The sequence below is a fragment of the Lolium rigidum genome, chromosome 6, assembly GCF_022539505.1.
Source record: "Lolium rigidum isolate FL_2022 chromosome 6, APGP_CSIRO_Lrig_0.1, whole genome shotgun sequence".
NCBI classification, from domain to species: domain Eukaryota; kingdom Viridiplantae; phylum Streptophyta; class Magnoliopsida; order Poales; family Poaceae; genus Lolium; species Lolium rigidum.
This window is the reverse complement of record NC_061513.1, coordinates 264871813-264893457: the sequence shown is the minus strand read 5'-3', so window position 1 is coordinate 264893457 and position 21645 is coordinate 264871813. Positions and strand designations below refer to the sequence as shown.

Below are 21645 nucleotides of genomic sequence, written 5' to 3'. Positions count from 1 at the left end.
TGAGCTATGAGCTGAGATGCATGACATACTTACCTTATCACCGCCAGGAATCCTAAAATATGTACAATACCAAGTAAAACAACTTTTGGCATGATACAAAAAATATTATGGATTTTGCATTGTAGCCCAACTCGCCAACATGACGTTTGAGCAAGACGGCATACACATTTTGTTAGTGGTAATCAAACAGGGATAATTAATTAGACATATACTCATTTAACAATGAAGAAGATATTTTTTAATTAATAAAACACATAAGACAAGTAGTCATTTTCCATGAGATTTCACCACCGGTTCTATTCATGTACCGAGTCTATCTTGCATGATTTTCGTTTCACTTCCATTGGCCTCCTCTTTTATATCATCATTTTTATGCCGGAATGCCATGGGCTAGGAAAGGTGAAAAGATGGCATCGAATACCCTACCAAAACTTTCTTGCAAAATTACATGCTAGTGTTTTGATTGCTCAACTACATCGTCGTGTGATATTCATTCAGGCGAGGACATAAATGGTGTCGGTGGTATCTCAAAAGCACAAGAGCTGTATATAGAGACGATGACAAGCATGACCCAATGTACTACATGAAAAAACGAGGTGCAGAGTGGCGGTATTCATGACAAACCAAAGATGTACCGGGACATTTATTTTGTTGCAATAGGTTTAGTTTTGGGAAATATTGCTACTCTTACATTCCCAAGTCGAGAAAAATGATGGTTGTACTCCAATTTTCCCGGAGATTGTTGAATTATGTTTTTGACATTATATATGTTTTTTTTTAGAAACATTATATATGTTTCACCAGTGTTGTTGTGAACCGTGTTCTAGTTCCAGTAGAAAGTAAAAACAGTAAAATTATATGAGAGGCGAGGTGTGATGGACTGCGTTTGTTCCTTTCCAACGCAACACCGAATCGAATCTCGACTCTCCATCCACCGTAGGTCACAACGCAGCGGGACGATCCTGACCGTCCAAACCCACCTTCCGCGGCCAGGCAGAGTCCTCTCCAGTCTCCACCGCGCCTGACCTAAAAAAAGATCCGCAATCCGACCCATTGCGGCTCTAAAATCTCTCCCCTGCAGCCTCCTCGCCACCGATGTGCCCTAGACGAGCTGCCGCCGCGCTCGCCGTAGCTTAGCCTCGCCGCCGACGCCCCACCCCGCCCCACCCCGCCCCAAACCCCAGCTCTCCGGCGACGCCGCCGCCGCCTTATCCCCGCAACCAAACCCCAGGCCACCCAACCCCCAAACCCTACTGCTCACGCGCGTCGCCTCGCCCGCCGGCAGCCCTCGCGCGCCGCCGCCGTCCCCGCTCCGCCTCATTGCTTCCTCGCCGTCTCCGCCCCGCCGGTCCCCCAATCTCGGGCATTGGGTTACAAGGTATACTAGCTCTTGCTCTGATACTCATCTAGTAGTGGTTTGATTGTTTCATCCCGAACTAACCACCAGAAATTTCGGGTTCTAGATCCGCCGCTGGTGTCACATGGCGGGAGCAGAGGCCGCAGCGGATACGTCGGGCCCGCGGTTCGCCCCCGACGACCCGACGCTGCCGGCGCCGTGGAAGGCGCTGATGGACGGCGCGACGCTCTACTACTGGAACCCCGAGACCAACGTGACTCAGTATGACAAGCCGGGCGCGCCTGCGCTGGCGCCTGTGCCGGTGCCGGGGGCTTTTGCGCAGCAGCCCGGGCAGGTGGCGCAGCAGCAGCAGCAGCCCCAACAGACGGCGCACCAGCAGCAGCTCCAACAGACAGCACAGCAGCCACCGTTTCAGTATCAACCTCAGCAAGCACAGCAGGTGCCCTATCAGCAGCAGCAGCAACAGCCGCCGCAGCAAGAGCAGATGCCGAACCAGCAGGGGCCGCAGCAGCCACTAGCTCCTCAGTATCCAAACATGCATCCGCAGCAGCCGACACCGTACCAGCATGGTCCTTACATGCAGCCCCATCAACAGCAGCAGCAGCAGCAATACTCGTATCAGGTGGGCCAGCAGCCGCAAATGCAGCAAAATCCCTACAATCAAGGTCAGCAGCAGCCGATTCCGCAAGCTGCTAACCAAGGGCAGCAGCCAACGATGCCACCGGGTGGCTACAACCAAGGGCAGCAGCAGCCGACGATGCCGCCGGGCGCCTACAATCAAGGTCAGCGTCCACCGATGCCTCAAGGTGCCTACGGTCATGGTCTGCGGCCGCCCATGCCACAGTCTGCCTACAATCAGGGCCAGCAGCCACAGATGCCGCAGCATGCTTCTTACAATCAAGGCCAGCAGTTGCAGGGAATAAGGATGCCTCAAAGTCAGCCGCAACAATCACCAGGCTTCCATCAACCTGTCCAGGCGCCACAGGTGCTGCAAGCTCCACAGTCTCAAGGCCTTCAAATGTCCCCTCCACAGGGCCAACTCCAGCATGGCTTCCCATTCACCCCTCAGCCACAGCATGGCCATGTTGGTGCCCATATCAGCCAGTTGTCGCATGGGCAACAAAGTAGCGAGGTGAAGGGCGATGCAGGAGGTCTTGAAGGAAAGCAGACTGGCTTTTCGTTACCACTTAGTCAGCAGCGTGGCCAAGTTCCTCTTCCAAATCAGCAGTTGCCTTATAGTCATCAACGTCCTGAGGCCCATAGTCAACTGAATATTCATGGAGTTGGAGGGCCAGCATTTCCTGCAAAGCACCATCTTGGTGGGTTATCCCCACGCGAGACTAACAACGCTAGTTTTTCCAGCTCGCCTGCTCACATACATCAAGGTGGACTGGATACGAACTACCGGCAACAACTGCCTAGCAGCCATGTAGCTCCCAATCATATTGCTCCTTCACCAGGTCGACCTCCAGTGGGTTTCAAGAGGGGCAATAGTGAAGATCAGTTTGAAAAACACGAGCCTCACTCTTCTGGGAGGTTTGATGGAATAAATGCTCCCCATCAACAGCCAAAACTTGCCGCTCTTCCGCCTTCCCAAAATCACCTGGTAATATACTATAGGATACTGTTAGGTGTCAATGAGTTCAGCATTTATTTATCTGTATAGTTACAATCTTACATACGTTGTAAAGTTCCCTGCTGTGTTATTTTTCTTGCATTCTTGCCTCATGAATTGACATCTCTTTCTATCAGAATATTATGATTGATATAAAAATTCTACGATTGTGTATGTGTTGTATACTTCAAATTACAGTTCTTATGGCTTGAATTCTTTCTATCAATGCTGTGCAAATTTGCCTCTGTTTCTGAAGCTTCCATCAATAACGCTCTTGTTCATAATCTTGCAGCAGGATACGAGGAACGGCCCACCATATCCTCAGCCCGATAACTTTAGTGGTTATAACATGGCACCTCCACATTTAGTACAAAACCCACTTAACAATGGTCCGTTTCCTGTCGGAGCTTTAACGAGACCACCACCCGGAACATTTCCTCCTCCGGATTTCCCTAGTGTTGCTTCAGTTGATGCATATCGTCAGCACCATGAAGTCACGGCAGTGGTATGACTCAATTGCATGGCTGTATTAACTAACTGAAATATGATTCACATCTTAAAGTATCTCCTATGTTGATAATGCTCTTTCTCTTTGTCCTGTTGCCTTTGAACTATTGTTGGCATGCTGTTCTGAATGCAACTTAACAGATATTTCAGTGATTTGAGTTTGACAACATGGTAGCATCGTTTAATGTTCAAGATATACTAGCATATGAATAAATCCGATTTTAAATGTGATGCATACTTCTCCAATTAATCACAGTAAAATGTATGTCAATACAGAGAACAGAGAGGCGAATATTTCTAATATCCTACCTTGAAATTTTAGATAGCTACAATCTATGGAAATACCATTAGGCCAATAAATGCATTTTTATTTGACTTCTCCTTATTTGTAACTCATGATATCTGCAGTTGTGTGATATGTGTCTTATGAGAAGTTCAGTAAAATTTACGGATATGGGACCTAAAGTCTCCAAGGGGTTTACAGATGCATATTTACTCTACTGTCACCATGTCACCTGTTGATTTCATGTTGAACAACAAATGTTCTATCTATTTTTTTTCATTTTCCATGAAAGCTTTGTCACGTGTTATTCTGTTTCTTAAAAATATTCAGGGTGAGAATGTTCCTCCTCCGTTTATGACATTTGAGGCTACTGGATTCCCTCCAGAGATACTGAGAGAGGTATGCTTTCTCTTGAGTTGTGCTTTAGTGCTGGCGCTTGGATTGTTATATTGTTCTGTCTCTTATTTTTCCTCATCTATAAGTTCTTGTGGTCATAAAAATGATTCATTCGAAGACAAAATTATAATTTGCGGTAGTAAACACATCACGTGGTATTGCTCATTACTGCAGCGCATGCCATATGCTAGTAGGGTGGATACCATATAATTTAGTTAGTCCCATTATCTGGGCAGTGTAGTAGCATACTTGTGGCTATTCTGTGCTGACAAGTATCAGAAGAATTGATGTTCTTTCAGAATATAAAATGTGGCTGAGGTTTCCTGCTTCTTGTCTCGCCTCTGAATCTACAAAGAGCCTCTTCTTCAGGCCTTGAGCTGCTTAAGTAAGCAGCCATAATCATTTAGGATAGCATTTAGCAATTTTTTTCATCATAGATAGCATCTTGCTGCAGATCTGCATGTCCTTATAATTCTTTGTTCTGCCATTCAGGTCCACGCTGCTGGCTTCTTAAACCCCACTCCGATTCAGGCTCAAACATGGCCTGTTGCACTTCAAAACCGGGATATAGTAGCTATTGCCAAGACAGGATCAGGGAAGACACTGGGATACCTTATTCCTGCTTTTGTACATCTGAGTAGATGCCAAAACAATCCAATGTTGGGTCCTACAGTGTTGGTTTTGGCGCCTACACGTGAGCTTGCTTCACAGATACAAGATGAAGCAATTAAGTTTGGTCGATCATCTAGAGTATCATGCACTGTAAGTTCCGACCTTTCTTTTGTATGAGTGCACATGCTATTGTTTATCTTGAAGACACTGGATGCCAACTTATCATAATCACATGGATTTACATTTAGAAGTGCTAATAGACATTGGATGCCAACTGATCATAATCATGTGCTTACATTTACTACCTCCATCTCAAAGCTGAAGGCTTGTATTTTTTTGAAAAGTCAAACCAAGTAAAGTTTGACCAAACTTTTAGAAGAATCTATCAACAAATATGATATTTTGTAGATACCATATGAAAATATAATTCATTATCTATCTAATGATGTTGATTTTGTATTTTGCATGTTAATGATTTTTGGTAAAAACTTAGTCAAACTTGACATAGTTTGACTTTCTAAAAATAATATAAGCCTTAAGCTTTGGGATGGAGGTAGTAGAAGTGTCGCCTTGTAAGAATATATATGCATAAATGTTAAAAGATGTCTTAGACTAGTTTGATTCTGGACAAAAGGTGCTGTCAATATTGAAACAAGTCTTATCTTGGAATGACCTTCCATGAATCATTGTGCCTCTTTTTTGCCTTGTAGACCATGTGCTATATTTCCCGAGTTCTGTTGCTAGATGATGTATCACAATCCTTAAATGTATGCTAATTTTTTATTTATTTTCCCAGTGCCTGTATGGAGGAGCTCCAAAGGGCCCTCAGCTTAGAGAACTTGAGCGTGGAGCTGATATTGTGGTTGCTACACCGGGACGACTAAATGATATTCTGGAGATGAGGAAGATAAGCCTCCATCAGATTTCATTACTTGTGCTTGATGAAGCTGACCGCATGCTTGACATGGGTTTTGAGCCACAAATACGGAAGATTGTGGATGAGATTCCTCGTAGTAGACAGACTCTGATGTACACCGCCACTTGGCCAAAGGAGGTTACAAAAATAGCTGGTGATTTATTGAGAGATCCTGTCCAGATCAATATTGGAAGCATTGATGAACTTGTTGCCAACAAATCCATCACACAGGTAATCCTTATGGCCACCCAATATTCTTTGTTGTTTGTCATACTGGATGCTTGCCTTCGTGTATTATCTCTTACAGTGGCTACTGCCAATTGGTGCTCAGTATCGCAATAATGTTTAGTTGTTTGGAAATGGAATTCTAGAGCACCCAACTTTGGTATAATGCATTTTATATACTATCATTTAATCCATTTCTAAGTTTCACCTTTGGATATGGATGCAGTATGTGGAGATGGTTCCACCAATGGATAAGCAACACCGTTTAGAGCAGATTCTTAGAGCTGAAGAAAGGGGTTCAAAGATCATCATATTTTGCTCAACAAAGAAAATGTGTGACCAGCTTGCTCGTGGCATTGGTCGTAGTTTTGGCGCTGCAAGCATTCACGGTGATAAATCGCAGGTTGAAAGGGATCAGATTCTCAATCAGTTTCGGACTGGTCGTGTTCCAGTATTAGTAGCCACCGATGTTGCTGCTCGTGGACTTGACATCAAAGACATTAGGTGAGGCCTTTTGGCTGTCACATGTTAAAATCTTCTGGTGTTCGATGTCTCTTCACATCAAGCCCAATGATGTTTATTAATTTTCCTGTTTCTCACTGTTTTCGCTTTTTTGTTATTTTAAGGGTGGTGATCAATTATGACTTTCCAACTGGGATCGAAGACTATGTGCATCGCATAGGGCGCACAGGAAGGGCTGGGGCTACTGGAGTTGCATACACTTTCTTCTCTGAGCAAGATTGGAAATATGCTGGTGATTTGGTCAAAGTCTTGGAGGGTACTAGTCAGGAGGTACCTCCAGCGCTGCAACAGATGGCTGCACGGGGTGCACCCGGAGGTCCAAGAAACCAGGCTGGTGGCATGAGCCGTTGGGATGGTCCTGGTGGTGGTAATCGTTTTGAATCTGCCGCTGGCGGCCCTGGTGGTTACGGTGGAATTAGGGAGGTCCCTGGGGCCTTTGGTGGTCGGGATGGCCCAGGTGGATTTGTTGATCGGGGTGGCCCAGGTGGATTTGTTGATCTAGATGGCCCCGGACGCTTCGCTGGCCGGGAGGGCCCTGATGGCTTCGGTGGTCGGGATGGCCCTGGTGGCTTTGGTGGACGCATGGGTCCTGGTGGATTTGGGGGACGGGAGGGTCCTGGTGGATTTGGTGGACGGGAGGGTCCTGGTGGATTTGGTGGACGTGATGGTCCTGGAGGATTTGGTGGACGGGAGGGTCCTGGACCCAGTGGCTTCAGTGGGAGAGGGGGCCGTGGGCCTGATGGCTTTAGCAGGCGAGGTGGAGGAAGTCCTGGTAGATTTGGTGGTAGCGGTGGCAGGGGCGATTCTCCTGGTTTTGGTGGACGTGGTAGGGGTGATTCTTCTGGTTTTGGTGGACGAGGCCGGGGTGATTTCTCTGGTGGACGTGGTGGAAGAGGGCGTGGATTTGGAGGACGGGGGCGTTCTGACCGAGGCCCACATGATCGTTTCATCTCAGATGGACGTGGACGATATGATGATCGTCGAGGATTTGGTGACAAGGGTCGGGGCAGGAGCTACAGCCGTAGCCCAGATAGAGGCCGCTCGCGAGGCTATGATAGAAGAAGTGATAGCAGGAGCCTAAGTAGTAGGAGCAGAAGCCGTAGCAGAAGCTGGTCACGCAGCAGGAGCCGCAGCAGGAGTTGGTCACGTAGCCGGAGTCGCAGCAGGAGCAGGAGCCGGAGCCGTGATCAGGGTGCAGGGCCAGAACGCAGGCCACGGGCAAGATCTGGCTTTGATGTGCCGCCACCTGCAACTGAAGCAGGACCTGTTTTAGCTGCGCCTGTACCTGTACCTGGACCAGTAGCTGATGTTGCTGCACTCAAACCTGGACAATCGCTCGCCGATGCATCTGATATGTCACCTATGTCGCCTGGTGGCTTGGTCCAGGTCCAGGAGGGTGGACCATTCATGGGCGGGGGCGATGCCAACGTCAGCAGCGCGCAAGCTGACCAGCCTTCCCAAGGGAAAGATCTTGTAGTACCGCCAAGCTTTTCTGCAGCTGAAAATTTTCCAGGTGCTGCAGTTCAGCAGGATGCCCCATGATGTCAGCTGGTAAGCATCTGTACAATTTTGTGTTTTACAAGTTACTTTATTTCCCTGTCCATTCTTTATTTCATCTTCATACCCGAAAAGCCCTAAACTCCGCTGCTTTTACAATCGATGTGTAGGAGTCCCTCAAAATGATGACTAGGGGTGACTAGGAGGATAACTTATGCACCGTCAGAATATTATTACATTTTCCTAGCTTTTACTTCCCAAGTTCTAGGTGGTGCAATGAACATAATCCAACCAAGTTAAGGTTGAACAAATTTCTGCTTTGTCATTTTTTCTTATGATGCTTCATGTAAGTTTGGATGGTAGTTTATGGGACAATTGTCTGCTACTTGATCTGTCTGTTCTTTCTTCATGGAAGGCGAACATTGGGATTTTGGAATACATGAACATTAAAGTAACTTGCAGGAATAGGGAGCAATCCACCAATGGTTGGGGAAATATTGTGAATACATCGGTAGTAAAAGGTCACAAACTAAAGTAACTTAGGTACATGAGAGTGTACACTTGCGCTACCGCATCTGCACTGAAATCATGAAAATTCTCAATCTAAAATTATCCTTTGCAAACCATGTTTTATACTTTATGTGTGTATTGGCTATATGCATTGAGAAAATTCTTATTTTCTTATAATGATCTCAATGAGAAATTTTGGCAGTTCTCCTTTGAGGTGCTGTAGCTTCAGTTTTGGATAGCAAATATCTCTTGTTATGTACTTCAATCTTGTATAACCTGACATCGTGGTTGGTGTGGGTGATGCTCATATATTAATATCTTCATTGCACTTTAGGTGATGCAGTGCCTATGGCAAGGATAGACGCAGTGGCACCTATGGTCCTTGTGTTGATAGCCGTTCTGAAAACATTGATGTAATTGCAAAGGTTGTCATTTGTGGAACCAATTCTATTCCTGTTCTCCAGACTTGTACCTATTATGCAGGTGTCTGATTATCCCGGACTCCTGTTCGATTGTCACACCCTTGTTGGTCGGATTTTTTTTTTTTTTTTTTGCCTTCTACGGTATTGATGATTGGTCTATGTTATGTAAATTTTCCCCTAGAAGCAGCTGGATAAATGCTGGAAGATTTGAGATATTATTTCCGGTTTGTGCCGTGCTGTTCTGATTGTACAATTCTTTGCTCTTGATGATTGCTTTTGCCGGTTTGTTTCTATATTTCTGGTATAATGATCAGATTGCACTGTTGTCAATTGACATCTTTTATCTCTTAATACCTACAGAAAGTTATATTTCTGTCATCAACTTTGCTTGTTTGTAAATTGCCTAGCTGCCTCGGTCGTGTACACTGCATGGGCGAGCACATGTGTATTCATGGGTGTATGCAAGTAAATACCCAGAATTTTGATAATTTTTTTAAATTTTATGAAATAGCCATAATTGTGTGTTTACTTGGTGGAGAAACCTATCCTTCTGGACAAATTGACGTGGAGGTTTAGTTGGTTGGAGCAATTATATGCTCAGCCCAAGGTCATGTGATGGAATACAAGTGTCACTACTATTTTGAAACTGTATTTAGGTATTTTTTATTTTGAGTACCCATTGTTAAAAGCCTGTGCCCGCCCATGGTACACTGTACTATTTGTTTTATCAAACCACTACCATTTTCTATGCTACGCGACTAGTTAGGGGAAGAAGCTTAAAACTGATCGGGAGAAGTGAGGCTGAGAACCATGCGGTGTGAGCTTATTGCTACAAGTGCAGGCAAAGCGTATACTACCTCCATCCTAAGGTTTAAGGTCTATATTTTTTCAGAAAGTTAAACGAAGTAAAGTTTAATCAAATTTTTAGAAAAATTTATGAACAAATATGATATTTTATAGATATCATATGAAAATATATTTCATTATCTATCTAATGATATTAATTTTGTACTATTCATGTTAATGATTTTTTATAAAAATTTAATCAAACTTAACATAGTTTGACTTTCTAAAAAAAATAGGCTTCAAACTTTGGGATGGAGGTTAGTATAGCTGACGCCTACAGTGGGAAACTCCACGTGATGATGCAATAATGACTGGACATTGGCGCCAACAGGGTGGTCTTCGAGACTGATTCCCAAGTGCTAGCATTGACTGCTGATGCCCTAATTTCTCCCCGTCGGAGGAAGTGATCCATGATCTGCAGATCCATCACGTAGATTGCTACCCTGGGTAGAGGGTATGTTGCCAACGTTGTGGTGGGCAATTTACCCCCAATTTTCGTAATAAAGCTTTTGATGATTTCCCCAAAAATATGACTTGTCGCCACGGGAGCTTTGTTGAGGGAAACAAAAGTCCAATTGGTGTTAGCATTCATCGAGACTAGAGTTCTCTATATGCCACGTGAGTGTAAAGCCAGCACATATCCTGGCGGGGTTAGGTGCTTCAGGAAGCTATGGTATGCATTGTGTCTGGTTAGACGATGTTCCCGAACTTGTAATCTCAGCCACGTCCGGCGATTCTGCCGAGCTAAGTTAATAGAACATCAGTGTTCCATATCAAAAAAGAAAAGTTACTAGTACTTGTAAAAGAAAATCTGTTTCACTAATAAGTACTCAATACCTGCAAAAAAAAAAACTCAATTGGTTAGTCAAAAGTTTCATGCTACTTACCGTGACTTCAGTTTCCGTGGGGACTGTGTAATGGCCTAAAATTTCATTCTTGTGTGAGCATAAAATTGTTTACCATCAAACTGTGACTCATATGACCTGCAAAGCAGTCCACTTAACATTTTCGTGTGACCATTTCTTTGGGATGATGATGAATTTGATGATGTACCGGGGTATGTTGCCAAGGCTGTGTTGTGCAATTTACTACCCCAGTTACCGTAAATGTTTTCCCCTACAGAAGGAAGTAACTAACACTTACCAAAAAATTTTTTTGCCTCAGTAATAACTATTCAATGAGCATGCCCATGGGTGATTGGTTAATAAAGCATAATAATTTCTTTTCTGATATGTGACGGGAACTCTATTGGAGTCACATTTCATTCTTGTGTGAGCATAATTTTTTTTACCATTGAACGGTGACTGAGATGACCAAAGCAGTCCACTGGAACATTTTTGTGACCATTTCTTTATGCTCTCGTGCCAGGTCATATCCGTGGCAATACTAGAACCAATCCAAGATTTTGTTGTCGTGTGAGCATGAAAATTGTTCACCATCATCAAAGCAGTAACTACAGGCGGCACAAAATCGGCCTCTTCACCGGCTAAGCAAAAAAAAAAAAAAAAAAAAAAAAAACTGGCAGAATTTCTCAGTATACAATAAGTTCATTTTCTCCTGCTCTTCAGCTTACTACTCTTTCCATCAAATTTCCTGGCAGACCCTCCTCTCGTCTTCCCTCCTCTCTGCTTGAGTTTCTTCTGAACCTTTCTGCGCCTCTCCTTCCCTTTGTCCTCCCCATCAGAAGAACCTCCGCCGTCCGAGTCTCCGAACCCGGTAAGCTTCTCGTACTCATCCTCATCGATCACACCCTTCTTCAGCTTCTTCAGGAGCCGGTACTCGTGCGTCAGCTCATCCATGTCCTCCTTGGTCTGGATCGTCTGTCGCTGCTTGCCCGTCTGCTTGCGCTTTGGTTTAAGAGGCTTCTCCCGAACTCTCCTTTCTGGCTCAGGTGGCTCTTGAGCTAGCTCTTCCGCTTTTCTTTTCAGTACCTTCTGGCGTTGCTTCTCTCGAGTTTTGTCCCTGCAGAACCAAGACAGGAAACATGTTAGTCCTCGCAGCTGGTTGGTACTAGCATTCCAGCAAAACCAGAAGTCAGCTGACTCTGAGATCACTTCAACATCGACCTTTGAAATCTAAACATGTTCAGTACCAACATTAACGTAATTTGAGGAAGGGTTTTATTTAGACGACTGAACATTCAATTATGCACGTCTTATAGTAAACACTAGCACTAATCACATTGCCGTACTACTTAAAGTAATTGGGTCAGCAAAAACTATGCATATAATGCTGTTGTGGCCACAGTTCTTACTTGAACTTGATTTGTGAAAAGTTGACGTTGCTGACAGGCATAAATCCCTTCAGTGAAAGATTATTGTGCTTCACTTCTGGCATGGATGGGATCTGAAGTAAGCCATACTCCATGGCCAGCTTTCCTACTTCAAGTCCTTTCCAATTGAAAATGTACGAGCAGTGATGCTCCTTGTATGAACGAACAAATGATACAAAAGCTCGAAGCCCCTTTTCCATGATATTACGATCTTCTGATGCAGCTGCTCTGATCTGCACCATAAATTAGTCCACAATCAGCACGACAGAATGATATTTAAGTGATATCTCGACTCAAGTGGGAAACCTTAATTACCAACAAAACGACCAACCTGTGGCACAATATCTACAATATCACTGGAACACTCCCTTTCCATGAGAGGTACACCTCGAAGCTTTAAGAATTCAACATAAGAATCCTCCTGCAAAGGAAGTAAGTTTAGATGTCTTTCTCAATAAGACAACCAGCATACAAAACACAATTTCTGCCGATACAAGTAAATACTTTAACTAGTACTATGTGTAGTATGTTGCAATTCGGAAAAACGAGTTCGACACAGAATACATTACCGTCGGCAAGAGAAATACAATAGCATCTCCTTCTTGATCATAGCGGGCAGTGCGACCTGCTCTATGTATGAAAACATTGGGATCTTGAGGTGGATCGTACTGGAAGAACAGAATACAAAATGTTAATTGATGGCTCCATGTAAAGAAAAAGTTAAGAGGGGTAGAAAAAATATTAATATGTAACCTGCACAATTAGATCAACATGTGGTATGTCAAGACCCCTTGCTGCAACATCAGTGCAGACTAAAATACCACTTGAAAGAGCAGAAAATGACGCCAGAGCTTTCTCACGAGGGCCCTACATACCGAAAGAACAACATGGTGGCAATTAATACAAACAGATAATACCAAAATATGCCAACATAAAGCCCACATATTGGGCCATTGGGTTTTACAACAAAAAGACATATTTTGCTATAACCTGTTTCATCTTTCCATGGTAAGGTATTACTGGAGAACCTTTAAGTAAGTTGAGCATTGGAAGAACAACAGACCAGTAATCTACACAGGCACATGTTGCAAAATAGCTGCATTCGAGCAAGACCGTGCACAAATTAGCACAATGGCACACACAAATTAAATATGCTGACAAACTGAAACTTCCAGGGATCTCGTACTTACACCATGATTTTCTTTCCGTTGTTGTGCACAAGGAAATCAACAAGTTGTGATGATTTCTTTGATGGTTCACATATCATGTACTGCAGAAAAACAAGATTGTGGCTCACATGCGGTAGATATTCACAAAATCATGATAAATGATAAACGACCAACTGCTGTACAAAAGCAATCTCGCCATACCTCCAACCGGAGCCCCAGCGGCGTCTTGGAGGGACCAAGATCTTGCTGAGCAGCATCCTTGGCCTCCGTCTTAACCTGGACCCTCACGGGATTCCTCAACCCTGCTTTTGCCAGCTCCTCGACAGCCTCAGTCTGTGTAGCGGAGAACAGCCCGGTTCTCCTCAGCTTCGGTAACTTTGAAATAATCGAGGTGACCTGCTTCTGGAAGCCCATGTCCAAGAGCCTATCTGCCTCATCCAGGATCAGTATCTGCTTCCAAGGGACACCAGAAATCGAAACAACATCAGCATACGCCCCATTTGAGCCAAAGCACAAACCAACCAAAGACAGTTCCTTTGTTCCCCCAAAACAACCTCGAGATTCTTATACTCCAGGGAGTCCAGGCGCTCCATTATGTCGAAGAGCTTCCCGGGAGTGCCGACCAGTATGTTGGCGCCCTCCTCCTCCACCTTCTTGAGCTCCGCCTTGATGTCCAGCCCGCCGACCAGCAGGATGGACGACACGCCCTTGAGCGTCGCGAAGAAGGGCTGCGCCACGTTGTATATCTGCGACGACAGTTCCCTCGTCGGGGAGATGATGATGCCCAGCACCTGCACGAACTCAGCTCAGCTGTTAATCATCAGAATTGAAACGCTACAGAAACAGAGATGAGGGCAGGGAGCAGTCAGCCGTGAGGCGACCTGGTGGGGCTTGGGGGGCGAGGGGAGGCGGCGGAGCATCTCGACGACGGGGACGACGAAGGCGAGGGTCTTGCCGGAGCCGGTGGCGGCGTCGACGGCCACGTCCTTGTGCGACAGCAGCAGCGGGATGGTCGCCGCCTGCACCGGCGTGCACCGCCGGAAGCCGCCGCGCTTCAGGGCCTCCACCACCTCCGGGGAAATGGCCGGGGACAGCTCCGAGAATCGCTGCTCCGTCAGCGCGCGCTTTTTCCTGGCGGCCGCCGTCGCCGGCGAGGCGGAGGAGGAGGAGGCCATGGGGAGCGCTGCGTTGCGGCGGTTGGGGACGGCTCGAGGGTTTACCTGGCGGTTTAGGTCATGTATTCTGGATTGCACGCAAACGGCTTCTCGTAAGCGGTTTTTGGCTATACGTAATATACATCTGTTTTTGATTCCCTTTTCCCCTCTAGGGCATCTACCTCCGACGTATTTCGGTCACCAAAATTAACCACGCACATCCGTTTACGTCAGGCTATAGACGCGAAATCAGCCTTCAGACAACCATTGATCGTTTGCATCTGGCCCAAGTGGTCTGACGTATTTTGTCCGTCCAGGGTTGAGTTAGATTTTTCATCCAAAATAGTGCAATATATGAAACAAATTGGCCATACCAACAACGACAATATAGGTCAAAATTCTTTATTATTACATTGAACGAAATACCAAAGTCCAGATGCATTGCCATGAATGAAAATACATAGAGCATAGTTCATAATTAATAAATAGAACGAGATGAGATTGACTACTCATCATTCTAATGGTCAACCAAATCCTTCCGGAGGCCTCGGGACTTCAACATTGCTCAACCAGCTCACCCTCAAAGTCACATCCGAGTTCATTAGGATACTCCGTCTCGAAGATCATGTTGTGCATGATTACACAAAAAGTCATCACGTCATGCATGGTCTGAAGAGACCATGTTTTATTTGTGTGAGGAACAATAGCCCACTAAGTTTGGAGCACACCAAATGTTCGCTCCACATCTTTCCTGCAAGCCTCTTGCATCTTGAAAAATCTCTTTTCTTTCTCTATTTGAGGATTATGGATTGTCTTCACCAGTGTGGTCCAGTCAGGATAAATGCCATCAACAAGATAATATGGTTTGTCATATGCATTGTGATCTCATAGCTCACCATAAGAGTTGTGGGAATTGGCCATGCCAAAATAATAGTGCCAAATCCATAAATCTTGTGATGCCAGTGCTTCCCTCGGTATGGCCACTGTATTGACATTGCCATCAAAATGGACAGTTTTCTTCCACTGCATGCAATTAATGCTACCGATCATGACCGGAAACCCTTTAGCCTCACATCGACAACAGCCATCTAGTGTCCTCAACAGTTGGGGCTTTCAACTACATGTAGCTCTTTATTTCCAAACACTTAAAATTCGTATTTCAAAGTTTCAAAAATATTCAAAATAAAATTTTGTAGGTAACGAAATGATGAATACTACGATGGTGTAAAATCTCAATACAAACTTATTTGTATTTCCGGCTACACAAAATTGACAAAAACTGAGAAATTTTATAGTATTGAAATGTGCACTATTCGCTATAAAATTTATCAGAATTTGTCATTTTTTGTGTAGCCTAGAATATGAAGTAATTTGTATTGAGATTTTACACCATTGTAGTATACATCATTGGCTATCTCTAGAATTTTATTTCAGATTTTTTAAAACTTTGAAATATGAATCCTGAGTGTTTGCAAATAAAGAGCTACGTGTAGCTCAGCCTCCGTTTGAAGTTTAAAGTTTACCTGTATCCAATTTGACATGAACAAAACCCATTGGAACTTTGGAAAATTCATAGTTTGTAATAACTCTGAGATTCTAACAGTATATCTGTACAAACTAAACCCAGTGCAAATAAATTATATACGCATGGGTGTTCATAAGTACAGTTCTCATTAATTTCTTTGCACTGCTGCGAAAAATAATTTTGGTCAATATATACAACTCCTTTTCATCCCTTCTGTTCAGCTGATGCAGTTGCAGTTGCAGCGACAGTGACCTTTTCAGCTCCTTTCTCCCGTTCAACTATGGCACCCTGCAAATATGACACAGCATAAGGAATCTCAAGGTGAAAGATGGAATTAGTTGCTATCAAAACCAAATGAATTTACAGGTCTACCTCATCATCTGGGATCACCACTATATTCACTTGAGCGACAATGACCGTAATGTCATCCATCTTACCACCTGCGCCGACCAAAAGAAGAAAAAAAGTGGCATCGTGAGCTTGCTGATTTTTCTGGTTGGAACAGAGCATGGCATGGGGTGTAGCTGGATAACGACAGCATACCTGTTAACTTGGCTCCAAGTAGCTTCTTCCACCAAGGAACATCAAAACCCTGAATGTAAGTAACAGGAATGAACGGTGTGATATCCATTTTTATAGCTAACAGGTTGTAGAAACTTGTAAAGGGTGACAAGAGAAAAAGAGAAGATGTAGTTGTTTCGCACCCTACTCCGTGCCTCCATCGAATAGGGTGAATCAAATCTTACATCCACTGAATGTTTTCTCGCAAGCTCCGCCAAAGCTTTCGCTGTGAAAACAGCAATGTTTTTAGAGGGATTGGAAGGAATGGACCATGCATTTTACGTCTGCAGTTGCAGAAGTGAGAGATTTACCAGATTCATCTATCCCTGGAGACTCAGAAATGACAGCAAGAATCTCTTGATCAAAGATGTTGTCAAAAAATCCATCTGAGCCACTAACTATGATATCACCCTCCATAAGATGTACAGTGCAAACCTGGTAGATAAACCAAAAGAGAACAAAATCAGAAAGGAACAATCTTCGAAAAGACTGATATCTTTTTTTTCGCTCTATCTACCAGTGTAGTGAAGTAAAAAAAAAGACCAGTTATACAACAGCCGTGTCACAATACCGGCGCTTCAACAACAAAAAAATAACAGCTGATTCGATTTCATAAATATATACCAGTGCATCCTTATATGTTTGACCAATTGCCTCGGAGCTTAACTGGTATGGACAATCAAAGTAATGTTCTTGAGGGCATGTAGAGAACATCACTTGTCCTGTATGTTAATGAAGAGAAAAGGTTAGAATTGGTATGAAGCAAGCATGCTAATAACCTTAAGATACATATATTTTCCGTAAGCACCTTTTCGAATAACTTTCAAGCCACAATCTCCCACACTTGCAATTTTCAGAGTCCCAGTCTTCTCTAGCATTGCGATGATTCTGTTATCATCGCACATAATTGTATAAAGTTTGACACGTATGCTAGAAAAACGAGTGATATATAAGGCTGTAAACACGGTAAGAATAATGCTTACGCTGTGGCAGATCCAGTGGAAGAAGTTGCAGCATGAGCCTTCATTAGAAGAACCTGAGGATCATGATTGACCTACAAACGATAGGCTATATTAAATTTGTTGCAATAGAAGTACATGACATTTTACTTGAACATATTTTATTTAGCAGTACTAACATGCAAATACCTCTTCATCCTTGAGAAAAGTAGAGCTGTTTGCCATAAGCTCTCGAGAAAATAGAGCTGGATTGACATTCTTTTCTGCCCATCTGTCAGTAGATAAGAGAATGACTAGCTGGATAAAAGCCATGTGTCAATGCAAATTGCTAAAAGCAAATACATCTCTTGCAAAGTACTTGAAGCAACCCAAAATACACGAGAAGAGAATAAAGAATTGATCACAGTTCGCTGCAGCGATTATCCAAATAAATTGTTCATTGCGACGAAGATGGCTTACCCTGAAACACCATCCGCAATGGCAAATACTCCACCACCATCATCGCCCACAAAGAAAGCATCTTCACCTCCAGTCTCAACCTTGACAATTTGAAAAAGTTCAGTAGCAAACATCGGCAACTCTTTTCAGTGTGTACTATTTAACATAAATGGCTAACCTTTCTTGGGTGAGGGATTACATGAGTTCCAATAGATAACACAGATTCCAGCCTACAATGATAGATTCACATGACCACATGTTGAGAGATGTACCACGAGTAAGTTGAGAACCATAATTATTAGTAGTGTCAACGGTTGCTCAATCATTAAACTGGCGCAAGCAACTTAGTTTTGCACCTTGGTATATGACAGAAAGTGTACCTTGCCGGCAACATGAGTTGATGATATGCAAAAATCCATCAGTGCTAATCCACTGATGCGGGTAGATAGAAAAGAACATTACTAAACATGCAGAATTGCCACTACACGTACATAAGATTGTAGACATTCAACCAAACTTGGACAATGATGGTCCGCTGTGGAAAATCTGTTCAGTAACACCCTGAAACACCCTAAAGCTACATGATCGACCTACGTTGTTCTTCAAATTAGAAAATCCCCACAGATACGAAAAGGTAAAAAAAAAAAATCGTTCTGGATAAATTATAGTGCACCCAGCACAATTAATTTTGGGAACTATTATCTGATACAATCATTGTGGAAGGAAAGGGGCGTATACTTGGCAGCGCGGAGAGGAGAGAATCGCGACAGTCGAGGCGGAGGGCGAGGACAGGGGGAAGATGCGGTGGGACGCGGGAGCCAGAGTCGGGAGGCAGTGGAGGCCGCCATTGCTGCTCCGGATGCTGCTGCTATCTTCTCCCTCCCTCCCGTCGGCCGCTGCGAATGGAGGCGCTAGCTGCTCGCAAAGGGATAGTGGAGGCAGGGGGGCCACGCCGCTGGATTGCCTCTCTTTCAGTTTGGTCCTGGATTTTCCTACGAATTCATTCAAACCATATAAAACTCAGTGGCAACGAACGACAAACACAGTTACTTATATAGACAACAAGATAAAATATTCCATTATATTTCTTAGAAATATGCTTTTATTCCACTTTATAAATAAAGCAATCACACTCGTACAAAATTTAAGATCAACGAACAACAAATACAGTTACTTATATAGACAACAAGATAAAATACTTCATTATATTTCTATGCATTCCATTTTATAAATAAAGCAACCACACTCGTACAAAATTTAAGATCAAGTTATAAAGATAGAAAACGAGTATTTTAGAACAACAACACAAACATGATCAAACTACAACAAAAAGCGACGAGCCTCAAATATGGATCGATGAAGCTAAGTGGCTAGGTGAAGCTAAGTGGCTAGGTGATACGTTTCCAACGTATCTATAATTTCTTATATTTCATGTTAGTTTTATGACAATAGCTACATGTTTTATTCACACTTTGTAATGTTTTTATGCATTTTCCGGGACTAACCTATTAACAAGATGCCACAATGTCAGTTCCTGTTTTCTGCTGTTTTTGATTTCAGAAAAGTTGTTTTACAAATATTCTCGGAATTGGACGAAACAAAAGTACACGGCCCTATTTTCCACGGAGTGTTCCAGAAGACCGAAGAGGAGTCGAGGAAGGCCAGCAGGGGGGCCCTCCCCATATGGCGGCGTGGGGGGGCCCACTGCCGCGTCGAGACGTGGGGAGGGAGCCCCCTGGCTCCCCCGACGCTGCCCCTTCGCCTATTTATTCCTTCGTCCCCGAAAATCCTAGTACCGAGAGTCAAAATACCAGAACAGTTCCAGAGACGCCGCCGCCGTCAACCCTAACTCGGGGGGTTCAGAAGATCTCCTCCGGCACCCTGCCGGAGAGGGGAATCATCACCGGAGGGCTCTGCATAACCATGCCCACCTCCGAACTGATGCGTGAGTAGTTCATCCTTGGACTACGGGTCCATAGCATTAGCTAGATGGTTGTCTTCTCCTATTGTGCCATCATGTTTAGATCTTGTGAGCTGTCTATCATGATCAAGATCATCTATTTGTAATGCTACATGTTGTGTTTGTTGGGATCCGATGAATATGGAATACTATGTCAAGTTGACTATTGATCTATCATATATGTGTTGTTTATGATCTTGCATGCTCTCCGTTGCTAGTAGAGGCTCTGGCCAAGTTGATACTTGTGACTCCAAGAGGGGTATTTATGCTAGATAGTGGGTTCATGTCTCCATTGAATGCAGGGAGTGACGACAACCCCTAAGGTTGTGGATGTCTTGTTGCCACTAGGGATAAAACATCAATGCTTTGTCTAAAGATATTTGTATTGTTTACATTACGCACAGCACTTAATGCAATTGTCTGTTGCTTGCAACTTAATACTGGAAGGGGTGCGGATGCTAACCCGAAGGTGGACTTTTTAGGCATAGATGCATGATGGATGGCGGTCTATGTTCTTTATCGTAATGCCCTAAGTAAATCTCATAGTAGTCATCATAATATGTATGTGCATTGTTATGCCCTCTCTATTTGTCAATTGCCCAACTGTAATTTGTTTACCCAACATGTTATTTATCTTATTGGAGAGACACCACTAGTGAACTGTGGACCCCGGTCCATTCTTTTACATCCGAAATACAACCTACCGCAATCATTGTTCTCTTTTGTTTTCTCGCAAGCAAACATCATTTTCCACACCATACGTTTAATCCTTTGTTTTCAGCAAGCCGGTGAGATTGAGAATCTCACTCTGTTAAGTTGGGGCAAAGTAGTTTGATTGTGTTGTGCGGGTTCCACGTTGGCACCGGAATCCCCGGTGTTGCGCCGCACTACACTCCTTCACCAACAACCTTCACGTGATCTTCATCTCCTACTGGTTCGATAACCTTGGTTTCTTACTGAGGGAAAACTCGCCGCTGTACTCATTATACCTTCCTCTTGGGGTTCCCAACGGACGTGTGCTTTACCGTCACAAGCAGCTACTTTTCTGGCGCCGTTGCCGGGGAGATCAAGACACGCTGCAAGGGGAGTCTCTCACACCCAATCTCTTTACTTTGTTTATTGTCTTGATTTATTTTTTTCTATCTTGTTTGCTTTCTTTATATCAAAAACACAAAAAATTAGTTACTTGTTTTACTTTATTTAATTCGGTTTTGCTTTATTTATTTTTATTATTGCTAAAATGAGTACTCCTGAGAACACTAAGTTGTGTGACTTCACTAGCATAAATAATAATGATTTCATATGCACTCCTATTGCTCCACCTGCTTCTACAGCATAATTTCATAAAATTAAACCTACTTTACTAAATCTTGTTATGAGAGAGCAATTTTCTATGTTGCTGCCTGATGTCTACGGGTGCTTCTATTCTTGTAGTCCAGGGTAGACTACTCACACATCACACCTGAGGCGACCATGGCGGGCGTGAGAGTCCTCCCCGATGACCCCTCCCACAGGGTGCCTGAGGCGATCTCCGTGATCCCCCGAGATGGGGATCTACGTTTACCTGCCTCGCAATGTTTTCCAGACGTGGCTCTCTGCATCAAGCCGTCACGAGGCTATTTTGTAGGCGAAGGGCAAGTCAAGAGGCGGCACCGGGGCTCACACCACAGGCCGCGCGCCAAGGGGGCCGCGCCGCCCTAGGGCTTGGCTCCCCCGTGGCCCCTCTTCGTCTCGTCTTCGGTCTTCCGGGAAGCTTCGTGAGAAAATAGGCCTCCGGGCTTTTGCCTCGCCCCTAATTCCTTCCGAGAATATTTCTTTACTAGGATTTCTCAAAACCAAAACAAGCAAATTTAAAACAGCAACTCCGGCACTTCGGCATCTTGTTAATAGGTTAGTTCC

At 44.1% G+C, this 21645-nt stretch overlaps 3 protein-coding genes across 4 annotated transcripts; 1 reads left to right on the top strand and 2 right to left on the bottom strand.

Annotated features, from left to right (window-relative positions):
- Nucleotides 1–1481: 1481 nt before the first annotated feature.
- LOC124663183 (DEAD-box ATP-dependent RNA helicase 40-like) lies at nt 1482–9213 on the top strand. Of its 2 annotated transcripts, XR_006990386.1 has the most exons (9): nt 1482–2963; nt 3265–3477; nt 4093–4161; nt 4651–4920; nt 5567–5917; nt 6138–6415; nt 6538–7984; nt 8101–8231; nt 8775–9213. XR_006990386.1 is itself a non-coding variant. In XM_047200908.1 (8 exons), the coding sequence occupies exons 1-7, from the start codon at nt 1482–1484 to the stop codon at nt 7973–7975; spliced, it is 4101 nt and encodes a 1366-aa protein (XP_047056864.1). In that variant the 3' UTR covers nt 7976–7984; nt 8775–9213. The 2 variants fall into 2 exon arrangements, 1 of the variants encoding a protein (XP_047056864.1); XM_047200908.1 differs by lacking the exon at nt 8101–8231.
- Nucleotides 9214–11231: 2018 nt separating this feature from the next.
- LOC124663184 (DEAD-box ATP-dependent RNA helicase 18-like) lies at nt 11232–14324 on the bottom strand. Its single transcript, XM_047200910.1, has 10 exons — nt 14031–14324; nt 13704–13940; nt 13351–13599; nt 13171–13250; nt 12971–13076; nt 12734–12847; nt 12550–12648; nt 12312–12401; nt 11963–12213; nt 11232–11670 (listed from the first exon to the last, which is right to left on the bottom strand). The coding sequence occupies exons 1-10, from the start codon at nt 14322–14324 to the stop codon at nt 11256–11258; spliced, it is 1935 nt and encodes a 644-aa protein (XP_047056866.1). The 3' UTR covers nt 11232–11255.
- Nucleotides 14325–15863: 1539 nt separating this feature from the next.
- On the bottom strand, nt 15864–18678 carry LOC124660681 (probable protein phosphatase 2C 1). Its single transcript, XM_047198502.1, has 12 exons — nt 18525–18678; nt 17965–18016; nt 17808–17887; nt 17538–17619; nt 17373–17443; nt 17198–17277; nt 17014–17111; nt 16701–16824; nt 16533–16615; nt 16372–16420; nt 16201–16268; nt 15864–16116 (listed from the first exon to the last, which is right to left on the bottom strand). Exons 1-12 carry the CDS (start codon nt 18632–18634, stop codon nt 16033–16035), a joined length of 981 nt encoding a protein of 326 aa, XP_047054458.1. The 5' UTR covers nt 18635–18678; the 3' UTR covers nt 15864–16032.
- Between the last annotated feature and the right edge of the window lie 2967 nt (nt 18679–21645).

Excerpts from the sequence above, each read along its gene's own strand:
- LOC124660681 (XM_047198502.1), bottom strand. The coding sequence starts at position 18,634 with ATGGCGGCCTCCACTGCCTCCCGACTCTGGCTCCCGCGTCCCACCGCA. Across the intron at positions 17,888-17,964 it reads TAATCCCTCACCCAAGAAAG|GTTGAGACTGGAGGTGAAGA; the intron begins GTTAGCCATTTA and ends CAAATTGTCAAG. Across the intron at positions 16,616-16,700 it reads TCCAGGGATAGATGAATCTG|CGAAAGCTTTGGCGGAGCTT; the intron begins GTAAATCTCTCA and ends CTGTTTTCACAG.
- LOC124663184 (XM_047200910.1), bottom strand. The coding sequence starts at position 14,324 with ATGGCCTCCTCCTCCTCCGCCTCGCCGGCGACGGCGGCCGCCAGGAAA. Across the intron at positions 12,848-12,970 it reads ACCATGGAAAGATGAAACAG|GGCCCTCGTGAGAAAGCTCT; the intron begins GTTATAGCAAAA and ends TTCGGTATGTAG. Across the intron at positions 12,214-12,311 it reads TTGTAGATATTGTGCCACAG|ATCAGAGCAGCTGCATCAGA; the intron begins GTTGGTCGTTTT and ends TTTATGGTGCAG.
- LOC124663183 (XM_047200908.1), top strand. The coding sequence starts at position 1,482 with ATGGCGGGAGCAGAGGCCGCAGCGGATACGTCGGGCCCGCGGTTCGCC. Across the intron at positions 4,162-4,650 it reads CTCCAGAGATACTGAGAGAG|GTCCACGCTGCTGGCTTCTT; the intron begins GTATGCTTTCTC and ends TCTGCCATTCAG. Across the intron at positions 4,921-5,566 it reads CATCTAGAGTATCATGCACT|TGCCTGTATGGAGGAGCTCC; the intron begins GTAAGTTCCGAC and ends TTATTTTCCCAG.